Source organism: Stegostoma tigrinum, chromosome 34 (assembly GCF_030684315.1).
Source record: "Stegostoma tigrinum isolate sSteTig4 chromosome 34, sSteTig4.hap1, whole genome shotgun sequence".
NCBI classification, from domain to species: domain Eukaryota; kingdom Metazoa; phylum Chordata; class Chondrichthyes; order Orectolobiformes; family Stegostomatidae; genus Stegostoma; species Stegostoma tigrinum.
In genome coordinates this window covers 20,898,677-20,922,139 of record NC_081387.1, presented here as the reverse complement: position 1 = coordinate 20,922,139, position 23,463 = coordinate 20,898,677, and the positions used below count along the sequence as shown (strand labels likewise).

The following is a 23,463-nucleotide window of genomic DNA, read 5'->3' as shown; positions in this document are numbered from 1 at the left end:
AGGGGGCGGGGGAAACACGTCCGCCATCTTTGTTAGTGGCAGAAAAATTCCTAGAAAAGTCCGCCTCTTCCCCATCTTTTTACAAACGACATGAATAACATAAATTGCCGCCACTGAAAAGCCGTGATACGAATGTTTGCGACGTTCGCGCTGAAGGGCTGTGGACAAAGGTCATTTGTATTGTGCTGCCGGGTTAAAGGTCAGAGGTCTCGGCTGTTGCCAAGTGGAGATGGAGCAGGAAAGAATTGGTAGGAGTTGGCATGTTAAGCACATAAGAGTTTTTATTGTTTTCATGCACAGTTTCAAAGAGCTTTGGGCAAGTGTGTCTCATTAGATTTGTTGTCGGCTTTTACTGCTATCGGTTAGTTATTGTAACACCGGGGAGCAAAGACAAATGTGTAATTCAGTTTGGGATTCTGTCTGCATCTTCACAGGACAACTTCTAATTTTCATTTGAGTTCCCTCTTAGTGAGCCTTGTGTGGGGTAGGCTCTTGTGGAAAGGCTCCTGAAACAATGCACAGACCTATAGAATGGTTTTGGCACAGGAGGAAGCCGTTGACTTGTTGTGTCTACGGTGGCACTCTGGAAGAGCAGCACCCTATCGTTCTCCCTGTAGTCGTGCTATTTTTTTTCGTCTTTAATGCCTTGATTGAAGCTGCCTCGACCACAGGCTGAGATGGTGTATACCAAATACTAACAGCTCGCTGTGTGGAGAAAGTGTCTCTCCCCCCCCCCCCCCCCCCCCGGCAACTGTTCAAATTTCTCTACTTATTCCAATGGCAATGCTTTCTTTCTATCTACTTTGTCTGGTCTCTTAATCATTTGGAACACCTCTATTCATTTGCTTAGTTCATCAAGCAAAATAGTGTGAGTTTCTCCAAAATGCCACACTGCTGAAACATTCCTGTGAGTCTTTTCTATAACCTCTCTTATGCCTTTTTTTGTGTTCTTTTATGAAATGGTGCCACTCAAGAGGGGAGCTTAATAAATACCAAGTGAAACAAAGCTGCCAATTCAAGATTAAACAACAATTTTTGCAATGAGTGGATATGTTTTTGAAGATGTTTTCTAGTCAACTTGTTCAGAAATGTTATGAAATGACTCTGGAGCAGGTGGGCCTTGTATATTGGTGTCATGGTCCAGAGGTAGGAACACTACCTCTGCACCACAAGAGTCTTGTTGTTTTTTTTTAAAGTATGCATGTCTGTGAGCAGTGAAGACTAATTGGCCTCTATTGCAGAGTCAGTGAGGACTCGGCTGTGCTGAATGAAGGGCTGGTGGCTATTGACTGCCGGGACGCTGATCAGAGGACAGTGCCAACTGGATTCCTAGCTGAATACTGAGTTCCTTTGGGCATGTTGTGCTCACCCTGTGGATCATAAACTTTTTGTGGCAGTAGTTAGTCGTAGCCATAAAGTCGTAAAGCACATCCAGCCACTCCATGTCGAACGTAATCCAAAAATAGACAAGCCTCACCTCCCTGCGCCTGGCCCATATCCCTCCAAACATTTCCTATTCATGTACTTATCTAAATATCTTTTAAATGTTCTAATTGTTCCCAAATTCATTCTGCATGTGTTTCTGTGTTTTTAAAAAATAAATTGCCCCTCATGTGTCTCTCTTTTTTTAAAATCTGTCCTCAAAGTATGCCCCTTAGTCTTGAAATTCCCTGTTCTGGAGAAAGGACAATTACCAGTAACTCTCTCTGTACCGCTCATTATTTTATAAACTTCCATAAGCTCGTCTCTCTATCTCCTGTACTCCAGAGAAAAGAGTCCCAGCCCATCTAGCCGCCTTTAAAACTCCAAACCTTCCATACCCGGCATCATCCTGGTAAACCACTTCTGAATGCTGTCCAGATTAATAATATCCTTCCTATATCAGGGAGACCAAAACTAGATACAGCACTCTAGAAGAGGGCTGACCAGCTGTATATAGAATGTTGGGAGTTGCTGGCCAGGCCAGCATTTTTTTTTAACCCATTCCTAATCATCCTGGAGATGAAGATGATGTTGCACCGACTCCTTGAGCTGCTACATGTCATGTTAGCAGAGTTACATGCTTTCTCGCATCCAATGCAAAAGGCTGTTTGCTTCTGTCTTATGCTTTTAATCTAGGCTGGTACTCCTGTTCTGTACTGAGCATGTGCTGCACTATAGGTGGAATTGTATTTTAGATGAGATGTTAAACCAAGTGTCTCCCCACTGCCTAGTTGGCTAAATGTAAAAAAAAATCCCACAACATTATATTAGAGTAGAAAAATTCTCCCTGTCTGATATTTACCCATCAACCTGTGTTACTAAAATACAGGCTACCACATTGCTATTGTGGGAGCTTGCTGTGTCAATTGGCTACTATGTTTTACGTAGCAACAATGACTATATTTCAGAAGTACTTCATCAGTCATCAAATGCTCTGGGATGTCCGGAGGCTGTAATAGCTGCGATATAAGTACAGCCTGATTTTCCTTTTGGCAGATGTATTTTGATTTGGAGACTGGTTGTGTGATTCTGCTGATACCATAGCTCATGGCCCTTGGGTGCTCTTGTTCTTCTCGATGGGGCAATGCCTGACTTTGTGTCTTCTGATTGTGATGTTAGGCTGGAAGTGGAATGATTGGCCTGGGTGGGCAGGCTAGACTGTTTGGAAGACCAATGTGGAAGGAGGAAGGTATTCACTTGAATGGTTGGAGAGCACAGGAGCTATTGAGTGCTTAACTGTTGTCACTGGGGGAAGCAATACAGTTGGACTGCGGCTGAGCCTTCCTCTGAGCTCCTACAGCTATCACGAGCATCCTTGAGTATGTGGATAACTTTATTTCTTTTCACCAAATCCGTGTTGTGCCTTCAGAAACACAAGGAGGCAGTTCAGACAGTCTTGCATATAATATGGTTAGGATGAGGCACTGGCCGTTTTGAAGAAGCAGATCATTAGTTCCTCCTGCCTCAGTTCTACCACCATAGCCCTGAACGTTTTTCAGTGCATTTCGGATCACAACTCACTGTCTTAAAGAAAAGAATCTGATCTTCCTTCTGATTTTTTCAAGTCACCTTAAATCTGTTGCCTCTGGTTACTAACTCTGCTGGCACTGGAAAGAATTAACCAAGCCCTTCATAACTGTGAACATCTCCCCTAATTGTTGTTTTTCATGTACGTTCTGTAGAAGTGCCTCCAAAGCATCCTGATGACCTTCCGTTGTCCATCTTGGAAGTGGGCTGCTCTGGGAAGTTTGAGTTGATTACAGAGCCTGCGAAAAAGAACGGGTACATCTTTCCCTTAGCAACAGTGAGTATTTGTACTCCTCTCTCTCTTGGTAATATAGCCCATGGGCAAACTTGCACATCCACTTACCAAAACAGTTTGACTTGACCCAGCCTCCTCCAATCCCTGAAGCGCTACTTCTATATGTGCAATACCCTCTATGTGAAAGAGTTGCCCCTTAGGTCCCTTTTTAAATCTTTCTCCTCTCACCTTTAACCTATGCCCTCTAGTTTTGGACTCCCCTACCCTGGGAAAAAGACCTTAGCTATTCACCCTGTACCTGCCCCTCATGATCTAATAAAGCTCTATAAGGATGCCATTCAGCCTCTGATGTTCCAGGGGAAATAGCCCCAGCCTATTTAGCCTCTCCCTATACTTCAAACGTTCCAACCTCGGCAATGTCTTTGGAAAGGGTTTCTGAACCCTTTCAAATTTAACAGCGTCCTTCCTGTGATGGAGACCAGGAATGCACACTGTATTCCAAAAGTGGCCTAACCAATGTCCTGTACAGCTGCCAACTCCTATACGCAATGCACTGATCAAATAAGATGGTTCAAGTCCCATCATAGGGTTTGAGTACATAAGTCTAGGTTGACCTTCCAGTGCAGTACTGAGGGAGAGCTGCACTGTCAGTTTTTTAGTGGGATATTAAATTGAGATCCCCATCCCCGCTCTGCCTGGTTTGGTTGAAGTAAAAGATCCCAGGGTATTTTGAAAAAGTGCTAGGAATTGTCCCAGGCCAACGTCCTATAAAAATCAGATTATCTGGTTCATTATCATGCTGTGGGTGAGGGAGCCCTCTGCGCTTAAATTAGCTGTACTGTTTTTGTACCGTACACACCAAGAACGCTTCAGTAAGTACTTCATTGGTTGTAAGACACACTGACATCTGGTGGTCTGAGACAGTGTAATGAAAACAAGCCTTTCTTTCTTTGGCTATGGAATGAGCCTTTCTTTTCCCCTTGCCCCTTCATTGTCTTTGCCCTGCTAAACTCCTCCCCCAAAAGCCCGGTTAACACCATAACGCTTTTCTCTTCAGCACCTCCCGGATCTTCCTGGGATATCCCTAATCTTCCGCCCACCCTAACCATCGTAGGCTTGGCACCTCTCCGTATGCTCTCATCCTTGCACTATTGGTTGAGATCCTCCTCTCGGCCCATCTTTGCATGGTAGTGCTCCTGCCCTCATCCCCTTCCCCCATAAGGTAGTGACCCTGTCCCTCTGCTTCTGTGGTTAGGGACACTGCCGCTCTCTTGCTCTCGCTCTTCCCCCTCCAGTAGCTGTGAAAATTCAATGACAGTATCTGGGAAGGAATATCTTGTCCACAATTCACCTTCAACCAGCACAAGCACAAATTGAGTCATTGGTTATTTAATATTTGTGGGAGTTTTCTATATACTGTAATATTTATTTGATCATCAGGTGACTACACAGAAAAAGCAATTTGCTTGATGTGAAGGGAGAATTCTGCCATTGATGAGAAGGTCACTGGTTCACAATGTTGGAATTGGCCATGTTCTATTTCTGATGCTCTGGAATTCTAGGATTTTTCAGATGTTTTGGGATTGCATTATGTGGTTGTGGCACGTGGAGCCTGAATGCTGGCAGCATCCAGGGAAACTATGACCTGCCACTTGCTGACTCTTCTCTGTTCTGTTTCACAATCAGCTTCCACATGGCCTGCCACCATTTGCCTTGGACCTCATCACTGAGGCAGAGCAACGCTTTCTGTCTGACCCGTCATTGCTTCCCCTCCATCACTTTGAAAACTCCCAGAAGTAAGTTCCTTTGTCATCTTGCATTGGCATTTATTGCAAGGGTAGTTGGATATCAGAACATTGAAGCTGGAAGTTTTAATTCAGTTGTGCAGGGCATTGGTGAGGCCACCTCTGGAGTGCTGTGTATGGTTTTGATCTCGCTACTCAAAAATTGAAATTATAATTCTGTTGAAAGCAATTCACTCAAGTCATCCCTGCGCTAAGCTTCTTCAGCAGTGCAGGAAAGGTGTCATGCTAGTCTTGTACATTGGTGAAGCTATTGAAATATATGATCCAAGGGAGAATTTAAGGTGCTGGGAGGGTATTACTACTAGGGGACACAATTTGAGGGTTAGAGATACCCCTTGAAGATGGAGACTAGTTTGTTTCCTGAGGATTGTCAGTCAAATTCTCACCCTCCGCAGTTGAAGCTGTGTTGTTGAAATTTTTCAAGGCAAACTTAATTATGTTTTTGAAGATCAGTATGTTAATTTTGGCAAGGGTGGCAGTCGAGGAAATGAGCTTGTGACCATGTGAAAGCTTTGAAACAATTCAATAAAGAAATGGTGGAAGAGCCACATGGCTTAATCCTAATCCTAAATCCTATTTACTGGCTATTGTAAGAAGCAAACATATTTTAAAGTGAGAAAATGAAAGTTTGTACTGGTGTGTTGCAGGGAAAGAACTTTTTCTGACTATTGAAGGCAAGAGTTGTACTGTGTGTTCACTTATTGGTTACAGGAAAGCACATAACTTCTGCTGAAACTGGATTTGATACTTTTGTGAGAATCACTGGCACAAGTGCCTTTGGTTTTGTGTTACAGGAAATTATACTGCCCAGCAACAGTGTTTGGATTGATTTTTAACTTGTAGTTTTGTCACAGAGCTAAGAGAAGAGAACAGGGAAGTTCTCAGACCTCCCAAGAGACTGCAAGCATCCAGATGTGTTTCTCGCCCTCTCTGAAGGGAAGACAAATAACGTTCAAGAAGTAAAGGCTTATAATTCCAGCCTAGGCTCAGTTCAGACTGACCTCCAGCATGACAGCGAAAGATTAATGAAGTGAATTTTTTCGGGATGTCGCGGTCAGCAATTTTATAATGTATGAGAAGAATTTGCTGCCTGGCTTACAAGTGACTCTTGTCAAGGCATTGCCCTGAGGAATGAGCCAAAGAACAACTGTTGTCTATTTTGTCTAGTTGCAATAAACACACAGTTCTTTACCTGCAAACAGCAGGACTCTGTGTATTAGTGTATATGATGATCAGTATTGATTTGGTGAATAAGTATTAATCTAAACTATTCATCTCAATCTCTGCCTTGAATGTGGTAGCAAGTTCCACATCTTCACCATTCTCCAGGCAAGCAAGTTTTGCCTGAATTCTTTATAGAATTTATTAGAGGCTACCTTATACTTACAGCCCCTTGTTCTGGTCTCTGCCACAAGTGGAGACATAGTCTTATTGCTCTGTCAAACCACTGCTTATTAAGTATGTATATAGCCACCACTTGTTCTTATCTAGTGCCTGTCCTGCTCATAATCTGGCTACAGCCTTGCTATGATGCTGTATAAAGTGTCCCTCTATCTCTTTTGTAGCATAGAGGCCAGGTGGCACGGTGGCTCAGTGGTTAGCACTGCAGCCTTTCAGCACCAGGGACCCAGGTTCAATTCCAGCCTCGGGCGACTCTGTGTGGAGTTTGCACATTCTCCCCGTGTCTGCGTAGGTTTCCTCTGGGTGCTCCAGTTTCCTCCCACAGTCCAAAGATGTGCAGGCTAGGTGGATTGGCCATGCTAAATTGCTGGTGGTGTTCAGAAGTGTGTGGGTTACAGGGGGATGGGCCTGGGTGGGATGCTTCAAGCGGTGGTGTGGACTTGTTGGGCCGAAGGGCCTGTTTCCACACTGTAGGGAATCTAATCTAATCTAATCTAACTCTGAAGTATTGTGACTGCAGTCAAACAAAGTTTGATGCAAGTTTAACGTAACTTCTCTGCCTCCGAGTGGGATGTGTACTTTTCAATTATAACTCATTTCTGTCTTTCCCATTCTTTAATCTGAAACATTTTTGTCTTCCTTTTCGTGCTGAAGGGTCTGGCCAAGAGAGGTATGCGTGGATTCTCTGTATCATGTCGATATCACCCCTGTTCATTCAACGCTGAAAGTGGAGAGGAACCAAACCACGGGCGAGTTGCTGGGCTATAAAGAGGTACGGGGCGGAGATGTGACCAGAATATTGGGTGGGGTGGGAGTGGTGAGGAGGAGTTGTCAGGGGAATACCTCCCTTAGGCACAAGTCTTGGGCCTAATCCTTACATCTGAGGAACCAAGCAAAATCGGGTGTAGTACTTCTTCCAGTACAAAGTCAGGGCCTGTACCTATTCCTGTAGCTGTTGCCTATCAGTTTGTCATTGCTCATAATTTAGAGGATGCATTGATAACTACCTCAATTTGGGCTGATTGCTCATTAAAGAACGGGGAGACAGTGGCCTTTTGGTTATGCCATTGGGTTAGTTGTCTAGAGGCTTGGGCTGGAGCTTCAGTGTCGAGGTTCCAGGTGGGGTTTGAAACCTGGTGGAAATTAATTTTAATATTCCTAGAATTGAAAGGTAGTCTGAGTAATGGTGATCAGCTGTTGTCAATTGTTGTCAAAACAATTCTAATTTACAATTGTCCTTTAGAGAAGGAAATCTGATGTTCTTGTACAGAAAGTTCTGTTGTCCATACATGCAACTCTAGAGGCTCAGGGGCGATGTTGCGAGACATGGGGATTTATTTTCAGTTTAATGGAACAACCTTAGCCAGTTCCAATTATAGACATAAGTTGATAGAGCCAACGTAGATGTCTATTAGTCCTGATTTCTTTCAAGACCAATCGTGAATACCCAAAACGGGTATGTTTTTGTAAGTTTCGCAGAATGTATCATGCTTTAGCATGAAGAATGATACTCGATAAAATGCGGTAGCTTTAGTCAACTCAAAATGGAAAATGAGTTTGAAATCTCTGGCTGGCTGGGTACATATTCCTTGTCCTCTTGCCTGAGGTTTTTCTTCGGTTCTTGGTTTGCTTACTTTGACCTGGGCTCCAAAGAAGTATGGTTGTTAATTCTTGCTCACTGCTACTTCACTCTGTACATTAGAGGCATCCTAACCTTTTTTTATTGGCTTGCCCATGCTTGAAAACCATCTCTGATCCGGTAGGTCTTATGTGCCCAATTCCAGATAGGTTTCTTTAAAAGTGATGATCAAAATACTGATAACACTTCCTAATAACCCCTCACCCACACTGACTTGTATTCTTAGATATTGGTCACTCATTGGGTTATCTCTTTTGGCTGCTTGCACTTCTCAGTTTCCTAACATTACAGACTGCGACCAAAATAACAAGGTACTTGTGGAGTAATTAGTGTCAGCTTGAGTGTAGATAGTGGTTAATGTCATCCCAAATATTCCAACTGATAAATTAGTGTTTGGACGAATTCCAAACCTATTAATATTGTTTGGCTGAAAGAACCATTTGTGACTCCACAATCCCTGTTGAAAGGGACAGATGACCAAGACTAGGCCATTCAGCTCCTTGAGCCTGATCAGCCATTCTAGATCCAGCAAATCATCCAACTCCCAGCCTGAAACGAGATAACGAAAGTCACTTTCAACAGACTGTTGCTTTCTTTTCTTCTCCAAAGGAAATGGGAGTTGCGCTATTTAGAGCCAGACATTATCATGATACTAAAGCATGGTAACGTTGAGGGGAAAAATACCACTGCAAGATATAGCAAAATACATCAAGCTCAAAATAACATTCAGCACTGGCACATGTAGGTCTGTTCTATGCTTTTAAGTTACAAAATGTTTATAGAAGTTGATTTTAAAATCATGAGGAGCAAAAATAGCATGAATGGCCACGGTCTTTTCTGTGGGTAACAGAGTCTAAAACTAGGAGCTACAGGTTAAGATGAGAGGAGAAAGATTTAAAAGAAACCTGAGGGGCAACTGGTGCAAATTCAACATTTAAAAGGCATCTGGAAGAGTATATGAATAGGAAGGCTTCTGAGGGCCAGATGCTTGCAATTGGGACTAGATTATTTTCGGATAGCTGGTCAGCATGGATAATTTTGGACTGAAGGGTCTTTTTCCATGCTGTTCAGCTCTATGACTGACTGACTGTCTAAACCAATTTAAATTGTCCTGAAACCCTCAGGTTGTTTAAAATCTGGTTTAGCTTTTAATAGCTTGGGCCACAAATGCGAAGAGCAAATGATTACATGCACATAAAAACAACAGCGTTTTACTGACCATTATTGAACAAAAAATAATTCGTTACTTGCTTGATCGGGTCAAAATTATTGAAAAATAACTCTCAAATTGATTGACACTTAATTGCCCTTGAGGGGGATTTGGGACAGGCAACAAATGCAGGGCTTGCTGGTGACACCCACATCTCATGAAAAAATAAAACAAAAACAGAGGCAGAAAGGATATGAGGGAAGTGATTAACATCACAAAAGACTGTAATGAATTCAAACTGCCTCAAGTGCCTGAAGGATAATTACAGTATTGATTCAAGTTGACTGGCCAAAGAACCAGAGGTGGCAAAAGGAAAGAATATTTCCCACAACAGTGGGACTGACTGGATGAGACTTCAAATGAATTGTTGCAGACTTAAGTACTGAATGGCCTGATTTCTGTGCTCTATCATTCTTTGCTTCTATTCCCACTGAAAGTATAGCATGAGAATGAAGGATCAATAAAGTAAATTTTCATCAATGGTTATGTGCCCAGGGTGGGCTACACAATATTGAAAAGTGTTATCAAATGAAAGTTCTTTGCTTGTTGCCTTTCCTGGCAGGTACTACTGGATGATACAGGATTGTCGATAAAGAACTCCCTTTCTCTACAGCGACCGCCTGGCCCTCCATCACAATCTGTAAGAGGCAGTTCCACCAATTACCCATTTTGGCCAGGTACTGATATTGGCTTTCCCGGTGTTATGCTGATGCTTGTGGCGCCATTGCTCAGTCAAAGACAGTTCTTCCCCCACCGCCGTTCACCATCCTGATCCCCGTTATAACACTACTTCATGCACGTTCATATTCTTTAATCAGTTCACACTCTTTTCGGAGCAAGTGTTAAGTATTTATAGTTATACAGCACAAAAACAGACCCTTCAATCCAACCAGCCGATGCAGAACGTAATCCCAAACTTAACATTCCCACCTGCCTACCCCTGGCCTATATCCCTCTGAATGTTTCCTATTCGTGTACCTATCAAACTTCTTTTTTAAATGTTGTAATTGTATCCACATCCATCACTTCTTCAAGAAGTTCGTTCAACACAATATTCACCCTCTGTTTTTTTAAAAAATTGCATCTCGTGTCTATTTTTTTAAACTTTTTTTTTCTCCTTTCTCCTTAAAAATATGCCCCCTAGTCCCCATCTTAGGGAAAAGACAACTACCGTTATACCCCTCAATATTTTATAAATTTCTTTTTAAGCTCGTTTAAGGTCACAATCTCCTATGCTCCAGTGAAAAAAGCCCCAGCCTACCTTCATGACTCAAACCTTCCATATCTGGCACCATTCTGGTAAATCTAAGCTTTGAGGTATAACACACACTGCTACTCCTATGCCTAATCAAGGTGAAGGTTATCCAAGAGATGTCTGGGGACCTGAAAAGAACTCGTCTACTTGATCCCCATGACAGATCACTAAATACCTCCAGAACAGAACATTGAAAGGGAGCTGAGAGACAATGGGAACTGCAGATGCTGGAGAATCCAAGATAATAAAATGTGAGGCTAGATGAACACAGCAGGCCCAGCAGCATCTCAGGAGCACAAAAGCTGACTTTTCAGGCCTAGACCCTTTCTGATGAAGGGTCTAGACTCGAAACGTCAACTTTTATGCTCCTGAGATGCTGCTTGGCCTGCTGTGTTCATCCAGGCCCACACTTTGTTATATTGAAAGGGAGCTGAGTTTTTTCACCTGGAGGGGGTTCAGAAGAGACGGCCATAATCTCAGACAGTCACTGAGCAACTTCCTGAGGTTGATAAGCTTTCACATGATAAGCTTATTCAGAACGTAAGGGGGCACGGGATTCAGGGAAATTTGGCTGCCTGAATACAAAACTGGCTGTCCAGTAAAGACAGAGGGTGGTAATGTTCAGCCTGGAGTTCAGTCGCCAGTGGTGTTCCGCAGGGATCTGTTCTGGGACCTCTGCTCTTTGTGATCTTTATAAATGACTTGAATGAGGAAGTGGAAGGTGGGTTAGTAAGTTTGCCAATGACATGATGGCTGGTGGAGTTGTGGGCAGCGTGGAGGGCTGTTGTAGGTTGCAATGGGACATTGACAGGATGCAGAGCTGGGCAAAGAAGTGACAAAAGTAATTCAACCCAGAAAAGTGTGAAGTGATTCATTTTGGAAGGTTGAATTTGAATGTAGAATACGGGGTTAATGGCAGGATTCATGGCAGTGTGGAGGAACAGAGGGATCTGGGGCCCACGTCCATAGATCCCTCAAAGTCGCTACCCAAGTTGGTAGGGTTGTAATGAAGGCATATGGCTTTCATTGGTGCGGGAATTGAGTTTAAGAGCCATGAGGTTATGTTACAGGTCTATAAAACTCTGGTTAGACCACACTTGGAATATTGTGTTCAGTTCTGGTCACCTCATTATAGGAAAGATGTGGAAGCTTTAGAGAGAGTGCAGAGGAGATTTACCAGGATGCCACCTGGACTGGAGGCTTTATGAGGAAAGGTTGAGGGAGCTAGGGCTTTTTTCATTGGAGCGAAGAAGGATGAGGGGTGACTTGATCGAGGTGTATACGGTGATGACAGGCATGGACAGGGTGGATAGTCGGACTTTTACCCAGGGTGGAAATGACTATTATGAGTGAGCATAATTTTAAGGTATTGGGGAAATGTCAGAGGCATGTTCTTTCACACAGCGAGTGATGGGCATGTGGAATGTGCTGCCACAGTGGTAGTGGAGCCCGATACTTTAGAGACTTTTAAGCAACTCTTGGGTAGGCACATGGAGGATAGTAACATGTAGGGTATGTGGGTTAGATTGATCTTAGTAGGATAACGTTGTGGGCAAAAGGGCGTGTACTGTTCTATGTTGTACCTCAAAGGTTGTGAAACTGGAGCTGGCTAGCACAGGGCATGATCGAAGTGAGCAGTATGGATACATTTAAGGGGCCCCACCATAGTCGGTTGGATCTCAAACAACAACGAGACAGAGTACAGGAAAGAGAGAGTTTAGGGGCATGGTGTAAAGATGGCAATCTCTCCTTAAATGTCAGCAAAACAAAAGAGCTGACTTCAGGAAGTGGAGTGGAGAACGTGCCCCTATTTGTATCAGAGATGCTGAGGTAGGGATAGTAGAGGGTTTCAAGCCCTAGTAGTAAATATCACCAACAATGTGTCCTGCTCCATCCAAGTCAAAGCTGCAGTCAAGAGAGCACACCAATGCCTCTGCTTACTCAAGGCTAAGGAAATTTGGCATGTCCACAATGACTCTCATTTTTCTAGTCGCACCGTAGAAAGTATTGTATCCAGATGCATCACAGCTTGGTATGGCAACTGCTCTGCCCTGGACCTTAAGAAGTTAGAGTTGTGAACACTGCCCAGTCAATCACGAAAACCAGCCTTCCTTCCATTGACTCTGTCTATACTTTCTGCTGCCTCTGGAAAGCAGCTAATGTTATCAAAGACTCCTCCCACCCCAACTGTACTCTCCCACCCTCTTCCGTTGGGGTAAAATTTTATTAAAGTTTGAGAACACATACTAATTGATTCAAGATCAGCTTCTTCCCTGCTGTTATCAGACATATAAACGGACCTCTTGTATGTTCAAGTTGATCTCTCTTTTCACCTTCTCTGTACCTGTAACAGTATATTCTGTTCTGTTTTCCTGATGCACTCTTTTATAAGGCATGATTTGTCTGGATAGCAGGTGAAAAAATAGTTTTCACTGTATCTCTGTACATGTGAGAATAAATCAAATCAAAATTCTTGCTAAGAACATGAAGGAGAAAGAAATGAAAGGTTATTCTGGAAAATGGGAAGATTGTGTACAGGGCATTAAAACACCAACATCGATCTGTTGAAAGAAGTGATCTGTTTTTTGTGCTGTAAATTCAGTGTATAAAATTAATTCACTCTTCTTTTTCTCTTGTTTTCTTTCTCTCTGTCCACAATTCATCTCCTCCGTTTGTAGGGGGCATGGATGAGCCAAGTTTAGATACAATTAAGTCAAAGGGAGAATTTGAGGAAAGCATTGACTTTGAGAAGGGTAAGTGTTTCTGAGTCAAAGTTTGAATAATGCTCCCTGCTAGTAGTTTTCAAAAATTTTATTATTTCGCAGAATAATATAAATATAAAGCTGGCTAAATTCAAGATTTTGATCCAGCGACGGTGAATGATTGGAACAGCAATGTAGTTCCAAGTTGTGATAGTTTGGAAGGAAATACATATGTGGTGTCTGCTATCCTTGTCCTTCTAAGTGGAATCACTGGTTTGGAAAGGGCTGTCAAAGGAGCTTAGGTGAATTTCTACAGTGCATCTTGTACACACTGCTGCCATTATGCATCAAAAATGAAGCGAGTGCACTTTGAAAACTAGTGGGTAGAGTGCCAGTCAAGTCAACTGTTTTGTCCCAGACTGTGCTGAGCTGCTTTGGTATTGTTGGAGTTACATGTATCCAGCAAAGTGGAGAGTAACTCCAGCACACTCTTGACTTGTGCCTTGTTGATTGCGCAGTGCCTGTACACTATGGGAGGTAAGCTACTTGCCACAGAATTCACAGCTTCTGAACAGTTCTTGTAGCCACGGTATTTATGACTAGTCCAGCTGAGATTTTTGTCTATTATATACCCATTGACAATGGGTTTTTCAGAGGTATCACCGTTGAATGTCAGTGAGCTAGGACTGAAGTCTTTGTCGTTGGAGGTGGTTATTGGCGTTAGTGTGACGCAAACGTTACTTGCCACTTGCCAGCCCAAAGCTGAATGTGATCCAGGTTTTGCTGTATGTGTATTTAGAAAGCTTCAGTATCTGAGGAGTTGGGAATTGTGCTGATTGTAAGAGCATCACTTCTGGCCTTGTGATTTGAGGGAAGATAACTAATGAAGCAGCTGAAAATGCTTGGGCCTCAGGCACTGTCTGAGAATCATAGAATCCCTGTATCATTCCCATGGCCAATCCACCTAACCTGCACATCCTTAGACTGTGGGAGGAAACTGGAGCACCTGGAGGAAACTGAAGGAGACTGTGTGCACTACTGAGCCACTGTGCTACCCCATCTTCCTGAGATGCTGTGGTGTTGGGAGAGTTGACCTCCAACAATCACAACTTCCTTTTCGTATTAAATACGAACAGCAGAGAGTGTTCACTCGATTTCCCCTTGACTTCAAGTTTGCTTGGACTCCTTGTTGCCACAATCAATCAAATGTTGCCTTGATGTCAAGAAGCACTCACTATCCGCTTTCCTCTGGAGTGCAGCTGTTTTGTCCATGCCTGTTCCCTCCTGTGTGAAAGACAAGGAATCAACGTCCACTTCTCTGCTTAAGGACCAGCCACTTACTGGCTCCAGTATCCTGTGCAGATGTAAATAAATTCTGCTTATTTGCTTTTACAGATTTACTCACTGTGCCTCCAGGATGGAAAAGAGGAATGGATTTCCAAGGAAGAGGTAAATGCTTTGAGTTAAGTTGCACTTAATCTGCAGTCATTTCTGAGAGAAAAAGTAAGGGTGGCATTCCCTTTTACACAGTGCAGTCTGATTTGAATGATTTGCTGATTACATCAAACAACATGTTCCTTTGGCTGTGTGCCACAGGCAGTACAAACTGTACTCAACCTGCCTGCGCTTGCAAAAACAAAATAAAATGTGCCCTCACAGCTACCCTAACAGTCAATAAATATTCATTTGATATCACAGAATTTAATGAGAGGCTGAGTAAATTTGGGTTGATGCTGTAATCACAGGAGTACAGAAGAATGAAAGGTGATCACATTGAGACAGAGTAGACTGAGAAGGGGTTTAACGGGGTTAACACAGGTAGTTTCTGCTGCTTGGGTGTCTAGAAGTAGTGGGGACAGTCTCGGTAGAGGGATGATCATTTAGGTCTGAGATATAAATGAGAGTTTCCTCACTTGAGATTATGAATCGTCATAATTCTTTACCTCCAGAGGATTGTGAATGCTCCACTATTGAAAACACTTATGGCTGCAATAGTCAGGTTTTTGGATTTTAGTAGCCAAGGGATTTGGTGAGCAGGTGGGAAAGTGGAGTTCTGGCAGAAGACTAGCTCTGATCATATTGCATCGTGGTGCAGACTCAGTGGGCTGAATGGTCTGCTCCTGCTCGACCTTTTGTGCCTCAATCCTAGTTTGGAACTGGAACCTAGAAACTTCTTGGTCAGGTGAGAATGCAACCCACTATTTATTGCCTGTCCATAACTGCCCTTGCAAAAGTTATGAGCCATGTTCTCAAACTGTTGCGGCCTTTAGAGTGTAGGGACAGCTGCAGTGCTGTTAGGAAGGGAGCTCTAGGATTGTGACCAGTGACATTAAAGAAATGGTGATATAGTTTCAAGCCAGAGGCTGTTTAGCTTGGAGGGAAACTCTGGGGTGAATCCACTGCCCTTCTCCTTCTAGGTGGTAAAGATTATGGGTTTAGAGAGTGCTGTTAAAAGAACCTTGTTGAAGGTGAATTGTTGCACTGAATCTTGTAGATGGTGAACACTGCTTCCAATGTGTGTATGTTGGTGGTGAAAGGAATGAACTTTGAAACTGGTGAACGAATGTGGTGCCAGGGATGTGGGCTCGAAACTGTCAAGACTTTTGAATGGTGGCACTGCACCCGTCTGGATGAGAGAGAGTATTCCATTGCATCCTGACTTGTGTCTTGTTGATGGGCAGGCTTTTGGGAGTCTGAGGCTGAGTTATTGTGCTTCTGAATTCTCGGTCTCCAACAGGAGTATTTACGTGGCTGATCCAATTCAGCTCCGACGTGTGGTCTGAAGATTTTTATTCTTTTCTGCCCTCTCCATCTCAAGCTCTTGTCTTTTTTATTTTCCCTCCTCTGTCTACAGAGCATAAAGTCACCCCTGGCTTATTGAACCTGTCAAACCTTATTGGAGTGATGGATGACTTCAATCTCGGGAGATCCAGCGACGAAGAGGACGAAAAGAAAGCAAAGACAACGGAGACCAAGGGCCCCCTCCACAGAACCAACAGCTTGGAAGATTTGGTGTTACAGGTTAACTTTTTAAAAAAAAACAGATCTGTTTGAATAAGACTGAGCCAAAACCTCAGCTCTAGATTTCTTACCAAGCAGCCAGCTTTAACCAGGCTGAGGAAGTCAATTCCCTCAGCATTTCCAAAAGATTCCACAGTGAGAGTGGCTGCCCTTTGAGACAGTAATTTCATCCCACTCTCCTGGTCTGTTTTCCCCCCCATCTCCGAGTTAATTGTTTACTTTAATGTACTTCTTCCACTTCCTTTTTAAAGCGATGATCAATTGATTGAATCTGCGACACAACGCTTTCAAGCAGCTCATTGCAGATCCCAGCAGGAAGCAGCTGATAGCTTTGGTAGAGAGGGAAATCAGCTCTCTGTGATGTAGACTGAATTTGGGTCTCCTGTTGTGTTTAGGAGCTGAAGGTCACCCCTCAGCCTGAGCAAAATGAGCAGAAAAAGGAAGGGTCTGTACCAGAGAGGGAGCAGTGGGCTGTCCCAGTCGATATCAGCACCCCTGTGGACGATTTCTACAAGCGCATCCCAGATCCAGCTTTCAAGGTAAGAGCTGAGCCTTCAATGCCTTTCCCTTCAACTCTCAGAAATGGAATGGGGCTGGTTACTGGGGTTGTGGGATGAAGCAGTGGAGGAGTGTTGCTTGGGCTGATGGACGTCTGCTCCCTGTGTTTCACCCATTTCAAGAAAGCCTACAGGTCATACCTATTGACGCTCACACTAAAGGGGCATTGTGCTGTCAGATGGTCAGCACTGGAGGGGGGACAATGCAGTTGGGGATGCTTTGCTGTCGGAGGATTGGTGCTGGGGTGACGCCATGCTTTAAGCATAAATTGTAAAGAATTCCATATAAATCGAAGTCTTTTATTAGCATATATCAATGACTGAAGCTTTAAGATCCTCTTCTGTGATCATATTAAGTTGTTCTCATCAACCTCCCCCCCACCCCCCACCCCTTTCCTTTCAGTGGCCCTTTGAGCCGGATGTCTTTCAGAAACAGGCCATCCTTCGTCTTGAGACCCACGATTCCGTGTTTGTGGCGGCCCACACGTCAGCGGGCAAGACTGTCGTCGCTGAATACGCTATTGCGCTTTCACAGAAACACATGACCAGGTGAGGGTCTGCCAACAGTAAAAGCCAGTGAGCATGGTCTTCATTTTCCTCAGCTGCTTGGGCACAGAGGATCCATAGTCACTCAATTCAATGCCAGCTCCTCATCTGAACCTTGATTCACTTGAATAGTACAGCCATCCTCTGGCAAATCCACACTGTGGCAACTTGGAAATAGGGCAATTTGGTGGCTCTAATGCCAGTCCGGAGGGAACGTCACACTGGGTTTCAGCATGTCTGCGTTGTGGTGAGGAGAGGTCGGTGGCTGTTGATGCTGCTATACAGTGGAGTGAGTCAGTCTTTAGGGTCTGCAACCCTCTCAAACACAATTTTTAAACTAAGACCATGTCTGCTTGCTCAGGTGACTAAAATGTTCCATGTCCAATATTTTTGAAGGAGAGCAAGAGAGCTATCTCTTGGACTGTGGGCCATCATCTATCCCTTGATCCAAGCAAGGAAATAGAATATCTGCTCATCTGTCTCATTGATGTTGATGTGGGACCTTGCTGTGTCTTTTTTTTTAAAAAAAAACAAAAAGCTCCCTTGCATTCTAACAAGGACTGCACTTTAGAAAGATATTTAGTTGATTCTGAAGTGCTTTTGGCCATCTTGAAGCGGTGGTGGGCAGTGAAGACCAGAAATGAGGGGTATATCCGGCAATTTTGCAGGGAAAATTGGGACATCGTCCTCCAGTTACAATTGTGGTCATCAATGATTTGTAGTATTGATAAATCTGATCCTCCCAAATTGAAATTGGGCCAAGTGGATATTTGATCCCTCTCAAAGCAGTGACTTACCACCAGTCACTGTCACCTTTAACGTGGGTATCTGAAATTTGTGTACTTGCTGCCTATTGACCTATTTTACTTCAGTATCACAAGATGGACAAAATTACACTTATATTTCAGGTTGGAAGTTGGCACTGGCCTATAAACAAGAGGCTAGCTTCTCTGTCCTGCCTCACAGTCTTACGATAGCACGGATGATAAGAAACGTCATTCAAGGAATGATACTCACCCCCCAGAGGGTGTAGGTGCTCAGTCATTGAGTAGCTGAGATTGATCCTAGAATATGAATGTTGGCATCGATCCTGCTACCTCTCTCACGCTCAGCCTGTGCTCTACCATTTCAAGTACTCCACCCCCGAATAATGTTTGGTCTCGAGGGATATGGGTGGGAAAGTGGAGTCAAGGCTAAAGATCAGCCAATTCTTGAATAGTGGAATGGTCTGATGGGCTGAATGGTCTGCCTCTCCTGTTTGTGGTGTTCTTCAATTTTAACACTGCTTGTAGTCACAGAAGGAATTTTCTCTCTTCTCTGCAACCCTCCCCCATCTTCCCTCAACAGAACCATCTACACATCACCCATTAAGGCCCTGTCCAACCAGAAATTCAGGGATTTCAAAAACACTTTTAAAGATGTTGGCCTTCTGACCGGAGACGTCCAATTACATCCAGAAGCTTCCTGCCTCATAATGACGACTGAAATTCTCAGGTCTGTAACCCTGCCCCTCTCCTTGATCTCAGAGTCCGTTTGTTCTTCTTTTTCTTCTTCCTTTCAATTGTTTTTTTTTTAATTAAACTTGCCTCCTTGCCCATCCGGTTACCAACCCTACACTGAAGACTGAATAGCTTACTGCCTGAGAGCTGCTTTTTTTTTTCTTCAATTTTGTGGGATTGCTTGCAGGACCAGCATTTTTTGCCCTTGAGAAATTGGTGAACAGCTGCAGTCCATCTAGTTTAGTCCCATGGTGCATTTGGGGATCTGGTGCCGAGGTTAATGCTGGGATGCCAGTCATTCATTTTTGTTGTTTTAGCAGTACAATACCATACCATGGCTCATAAGGCCAATTTCAAAGGACAGTTAAAGAATCAATTATGTAGAGTCACGTGTAGATCAGATCTGGTGAGGATGGTAGATATTTTAGAATCATAATGTTTGCATCCTTTAAAGGCTTTGGGCCTCCATACACAGAGCATTTGCAATAAAGTGGATGAACGAATTGCACAAATAGATGTAAACGGGTACGATACAACTGGATTCCAGAGACATTGCTGCTGGGTGACCAGGGATGGGAACTAAATGTCCTAGGGTGTTCAGGAAAGATGTGGAGGCTTTGGAGAGAGTGCAAAGGAGGTGTACCAGGATGCTGCCTGGACTGGAGAGCTTGTCTTACGAGGAGAGGCTGACTGAGCTTGGACTTCTCTCTTTGGAGAGAAGGAGGAAGAGAGGTGACCTGATCGAGGTGTACAAGGTAATGAGAGGCATGGATAGAGTCGATAGCCAGAGACTTTTCCCCAGGGCAGGATTGACTGCCACGAGGGATCATAGTTTTAAGGTGTTAGGAGGAAGGTATAGAGGAGACGTCAGAAGGAGGTTCCTCACCCAAAGAGTTGTGAACGCATGGAATAGTTTGCCAGTGGTAGCCGTGGAAGCAGAGTCATTAGTGACTTTTAAGCGACTGCTAGACATGCACATGGACTGCAGTGAATTGAAGGAAATGTAGGTTAGGTTATTTTATTTTTGGATTAGGATTATTCCATGGCACAACATCGTGGGCCGAAGGGCCTGTACTGTGCTGCACTGTTCTATGTTCTATGTTCAGTATTCAGGAAGGACAGGGAAAAAAGAAAAGGTGGTGGAATGGCATTACTGGTTAACAAGAAAACTATCTCAATAATGAGAAATGATATTAGCTCTGACAATGTGGAGTCTTTCTGGGTAAAGTTGAGACATGCCATGGGGCATTAAACATCTTATGGGTGTCATATATAGACTCCCAAACTGCTGTGGTGATGTTGGGAATGGCATTAAACAGGAAATTAGAGATGCAGGTGATAAGAAAATGTCAGTGATTGAGTGATTTTAATCTTTACATTGGGCAAATCAAATTAGTCGTAATGGCATAAAGGAGGAATTCCTGGAGTGTATGCAAGCTGGTTTTCTTGACCAGTATGTGGACGAAACCACTAGATAGCAGGCCACCTTAGATTTGGTACTATATAATGAGAAGGGAATTGCTAACAGTTTAGCTGTGCGAGACCCTTTGAATGCTGACCATAACATTGTCCATTTTGATTTTAAAAAAAAATTCTGAGATGGTTGACTCGGAGACTAGGGTTCTGAATCTTAATAAAGGAAACTATGAAGATATGATGTATAAGTTTGGCCTTGATAGACTGGGGAGATTTACTTGAAGGGGTGACAGTGGATAGACAATGGCAAACTTTCAGGGAATGATTGGGGGAACTGCAACAACTGTTTATTCGTGTCTGTTACAAAAGCAAAATGGGTAGAAGAGCCATTCCGTGGTTTACAAGGAAATTAAAGATGGCGTCAGATTCGACAGGGGAAAAGCATATAGATTAGGCAAGAAAAATATGTCTAAAGAATTGGGAGCAGTTTAGAATTCAGCAAATGGAAAATACAAAAAAGAATGCTTGCAGGGCACATAGACTGATGCTAAGAGGTTCAGTAGGTATGTGAAGAGAAAGAGATTGGTGAAGACAAATGTAGGTCCCCTACAGACACAAATGAATAAGGGGGGGACAAAGAAATGGCTGAGCAACTGAATACATACTTTGGTTAAGGGGGCGCAAATCAGATACCAGGAAAGTTGGAGAATGCAAGATTTAGTGAGAGGAAAGAATTGAGGGAGATCAATATTAGTACGGAAATGGTGGTGAGACTCGGCTATTCAACTGGATAAGGGAACAAAATGTAACATCTCCAAGTTTGCAGATGATACCAAGTTGAGTGAGAGGGTGAACTTTGAGGATGCAGAGATTCTTCAGCATGATCTGGATAGGTTGGGTGAGTGGGCAAATCAATGGCATATGCAGTGTAACTTGGATAAATGTGAGGTTATTCGCTTTGGAAGTAAAAACAAGGCTGATTGCTACCTGAGCAGCTGTAAATTGAGAGAGGGGAGTGTGCATCAGTTGCTGAATGTAAGCATGCAGGTGCGGCAGGCGGTTTAAAAAGGGCAAGTAATATAAAACGTTTCAAGTACAGGAGTAGTAATATGTTGTAGCAGTTGGACATCAATGTCTTGGTGAAACCACACCTAGAACATTGTGCAGTTTTGGTCTCCTTCTTTGAGGAAGGATGCTCTTGCTCTCGAGGGCGTGCAGTGAGGGTTTACCAGGCTAATTCTGGGAATGGTGGGACTGATCTATGAGGAGAGATTGACCAGGTTAGGATTGTTTTCACTCGAGTTCAGATGAATGAGGCGGGGAGGAATCTCATAGATACTTATAAAATTCTGATGGGACTGGACAAGGTAGATACGGGGAACATGTTGTTGATGGTGGGTGTGTCCAGAACCATGGGTCACAGTCTGAGAATTTGGGGTAGACCATTCAGGATGGAGATGAGGAAGCACTTCTTCACCCAAAGGGTGGTGAGCCTGTGGAATTCATTACCACAGGAAGTAGTTGATGCCAAAACATTGAATGTATTCAAGAGCTGGCTAGATATGGCACCTCGGGCAAACGGGATCAAAGGTTATGGGAGAAGGTGGGATTGGGCTATTGAGTGGATGATCGGCCACAATCACAATGAATGATGGAGCAGGCTCGAAGAGCCAAATGGTGGCATCCTGCTTTTATCTTCTGTGTTTCAGTGTTTTTATCCTTGTCAGTTCGTGAGTGCCCACCCTCAGCAATTAACGGCCCTCTTAGACAGCTTTGCAACCCACTCGGTTCAAGGGCAGCTCAGGATGAGCAGCAGATGCTGCTGTTGCCAGTAACTCCCACATCTTCTGAAAGGATAAGTGAAGATCCTGTGCAGACTGGGACTCTGTAACATTGTGTCTCCCACAGGTCCATGTTGTACAATGGCTCGGACGTTATTCGTGATCTTGAATGGGTGATATTTGATGAGGTCCATTATGTCAACGATGCCGAGGTGAGACAAATCCACGGGCTGCAACTTGAGTTTCCCCAGAACTCTCGGGAAAACGGGAAATCACCCCAACAAATAAGGGTTAAGATTCGTACAGCACAGAAGAAGGCCACTTAATACAGTGTGAATGTGCTGACACTCCGTCAGATCGAAAGATGGCAAATGTAACACTTTTTTATTCAAAGAAAGGAGTCAGAAAACAAGAAACCACAAGCCAGTTAACTTAGCATCTGTCTTAAGGAAATGTTATATGTTATGAATAAAGTAGTACACTTCGATAAAGGCAGTGTATTCACACAGTCAACATGGTTTTGCAAAAAAGAAATCCTGTTTGCACAATGTATTAGAGTTCTTTTGAGCAAGTAACATGCTCTGAATAAAAGAAAATGATTGAATGTACTACACTTAGCTTTCTAGAAGACATTTGACACATCAAAGGTTATTTTGGAAAATAAAACCTCAGTGTAGGTGATAACATTGGTAAGGATAAAAGATTGATTGGCTAATAAGAAGCAAAAAATAGATGTGACGAGAGGTTCGGATGAAAAGGTGGAAGGTATTGTTGCCAATTTTGCTTACAACACAGTAAGGGAGTAAAATCAGTTTGGAAGAGAGTAAATGGGATATCAGTAGGTTAAGTGAGTGGGCAAAGTTGTGGCAAATGAAGGATGATGTGGAGAAATTGTGACATTGCCCGTTTTGGCAGGAAGAATACGTGCTGTGAGGCTGCAGAGGAATCTGGGTGTCTTAGTTCATGAATGGTGAAAAGTTGGTGAGCAGATAGAGCAAGTAGTTTGGAAAATTAGGGAGCATGCTTGGGAAAGAAATGTAATTTGTTTATCACATGGATACTTGATCGCAAAAGTTAGCGAGGGTATGCTTTACTGTGCTTCAGTTGTGCAGAGCACTTAAGAGAATGTCTCTGGAAAACCATGTACTGTACTGCTTAGCTTCCTTAAGGAGGGATGAGGAAGCAGTTCAGCGTTTGCCAGCCTAGTACTTTGGAATAACTGGGTTGCCTTCTGAGGAAAGGTTGGACAGATTAGGCTTGAATCAGTTGGAATTTGGAAGAGTAACAGCAACTTAATTGAAGCATAAAAGCTCATCAGGAATTTTGACAAGATTGATGTGAAATTAATGTTTCCTCTGAGACATCTAGAACTCATTTATAAAATGAG

At 43.4% G+C, this 23,463-nt stretch overlaps 1 protein-coding gene across 1 annotated transcript in view; it reads left to right on the top strand.

Annotated features, from left to right (window-relative positions):
* The first annotated feature begins 154 nt into the window (after positions 1-154).
* The window catches only part of skic2 (SKI2 subunit of superkiller complex), a 44,912-nt gene continuing 21,603 nt past the window's right edge, over positions 155-23,463 (top strand). Inside the window, exons 1-12 of the mRNA XM_048520086.2 lie at positions 155-248; positions 3,165-3,286; positions 4,931-5,040; positions 7,105-7,222; positions 9,862-9,976; positions 13,233-13,307; positions 14,652-14,705; positions 16,111-16,277; positions 16,673-16,816; positions 17,238-17,383; positions 18,728-18,874; positions 22,204-22,288. Of these exons, the coding sequence (XP_048376043.1) occupies positions 230-248; positions 3,165-3,286; positions 4,931-5,040; positions 7,105-7,222; positions 9,862-9,976; positions 13,233-13,307; positions 14,652-14,705; positions 16,111-16,277; positions 16,673-16,816; positions 17,238-17,383; positions 18,728-18,874; positions 22,204-22,288 (1,302 nt within the window). The 5' untranslated portion in view covers positions 155-229. The remainder of the gene's footprint in view (positions 249-3,164; positions 3,287-4,930; positions 5,041-7,104; positions 7,223-9,861; positions 9,977-13,232; positions 13,308-14,651; positions 14,706-16,110; positions 16,278-16,672; positions 16,817-17,237; positions 17,384-18,727; positions 18,875-22,203; positions 22,289-23,463) is intronic.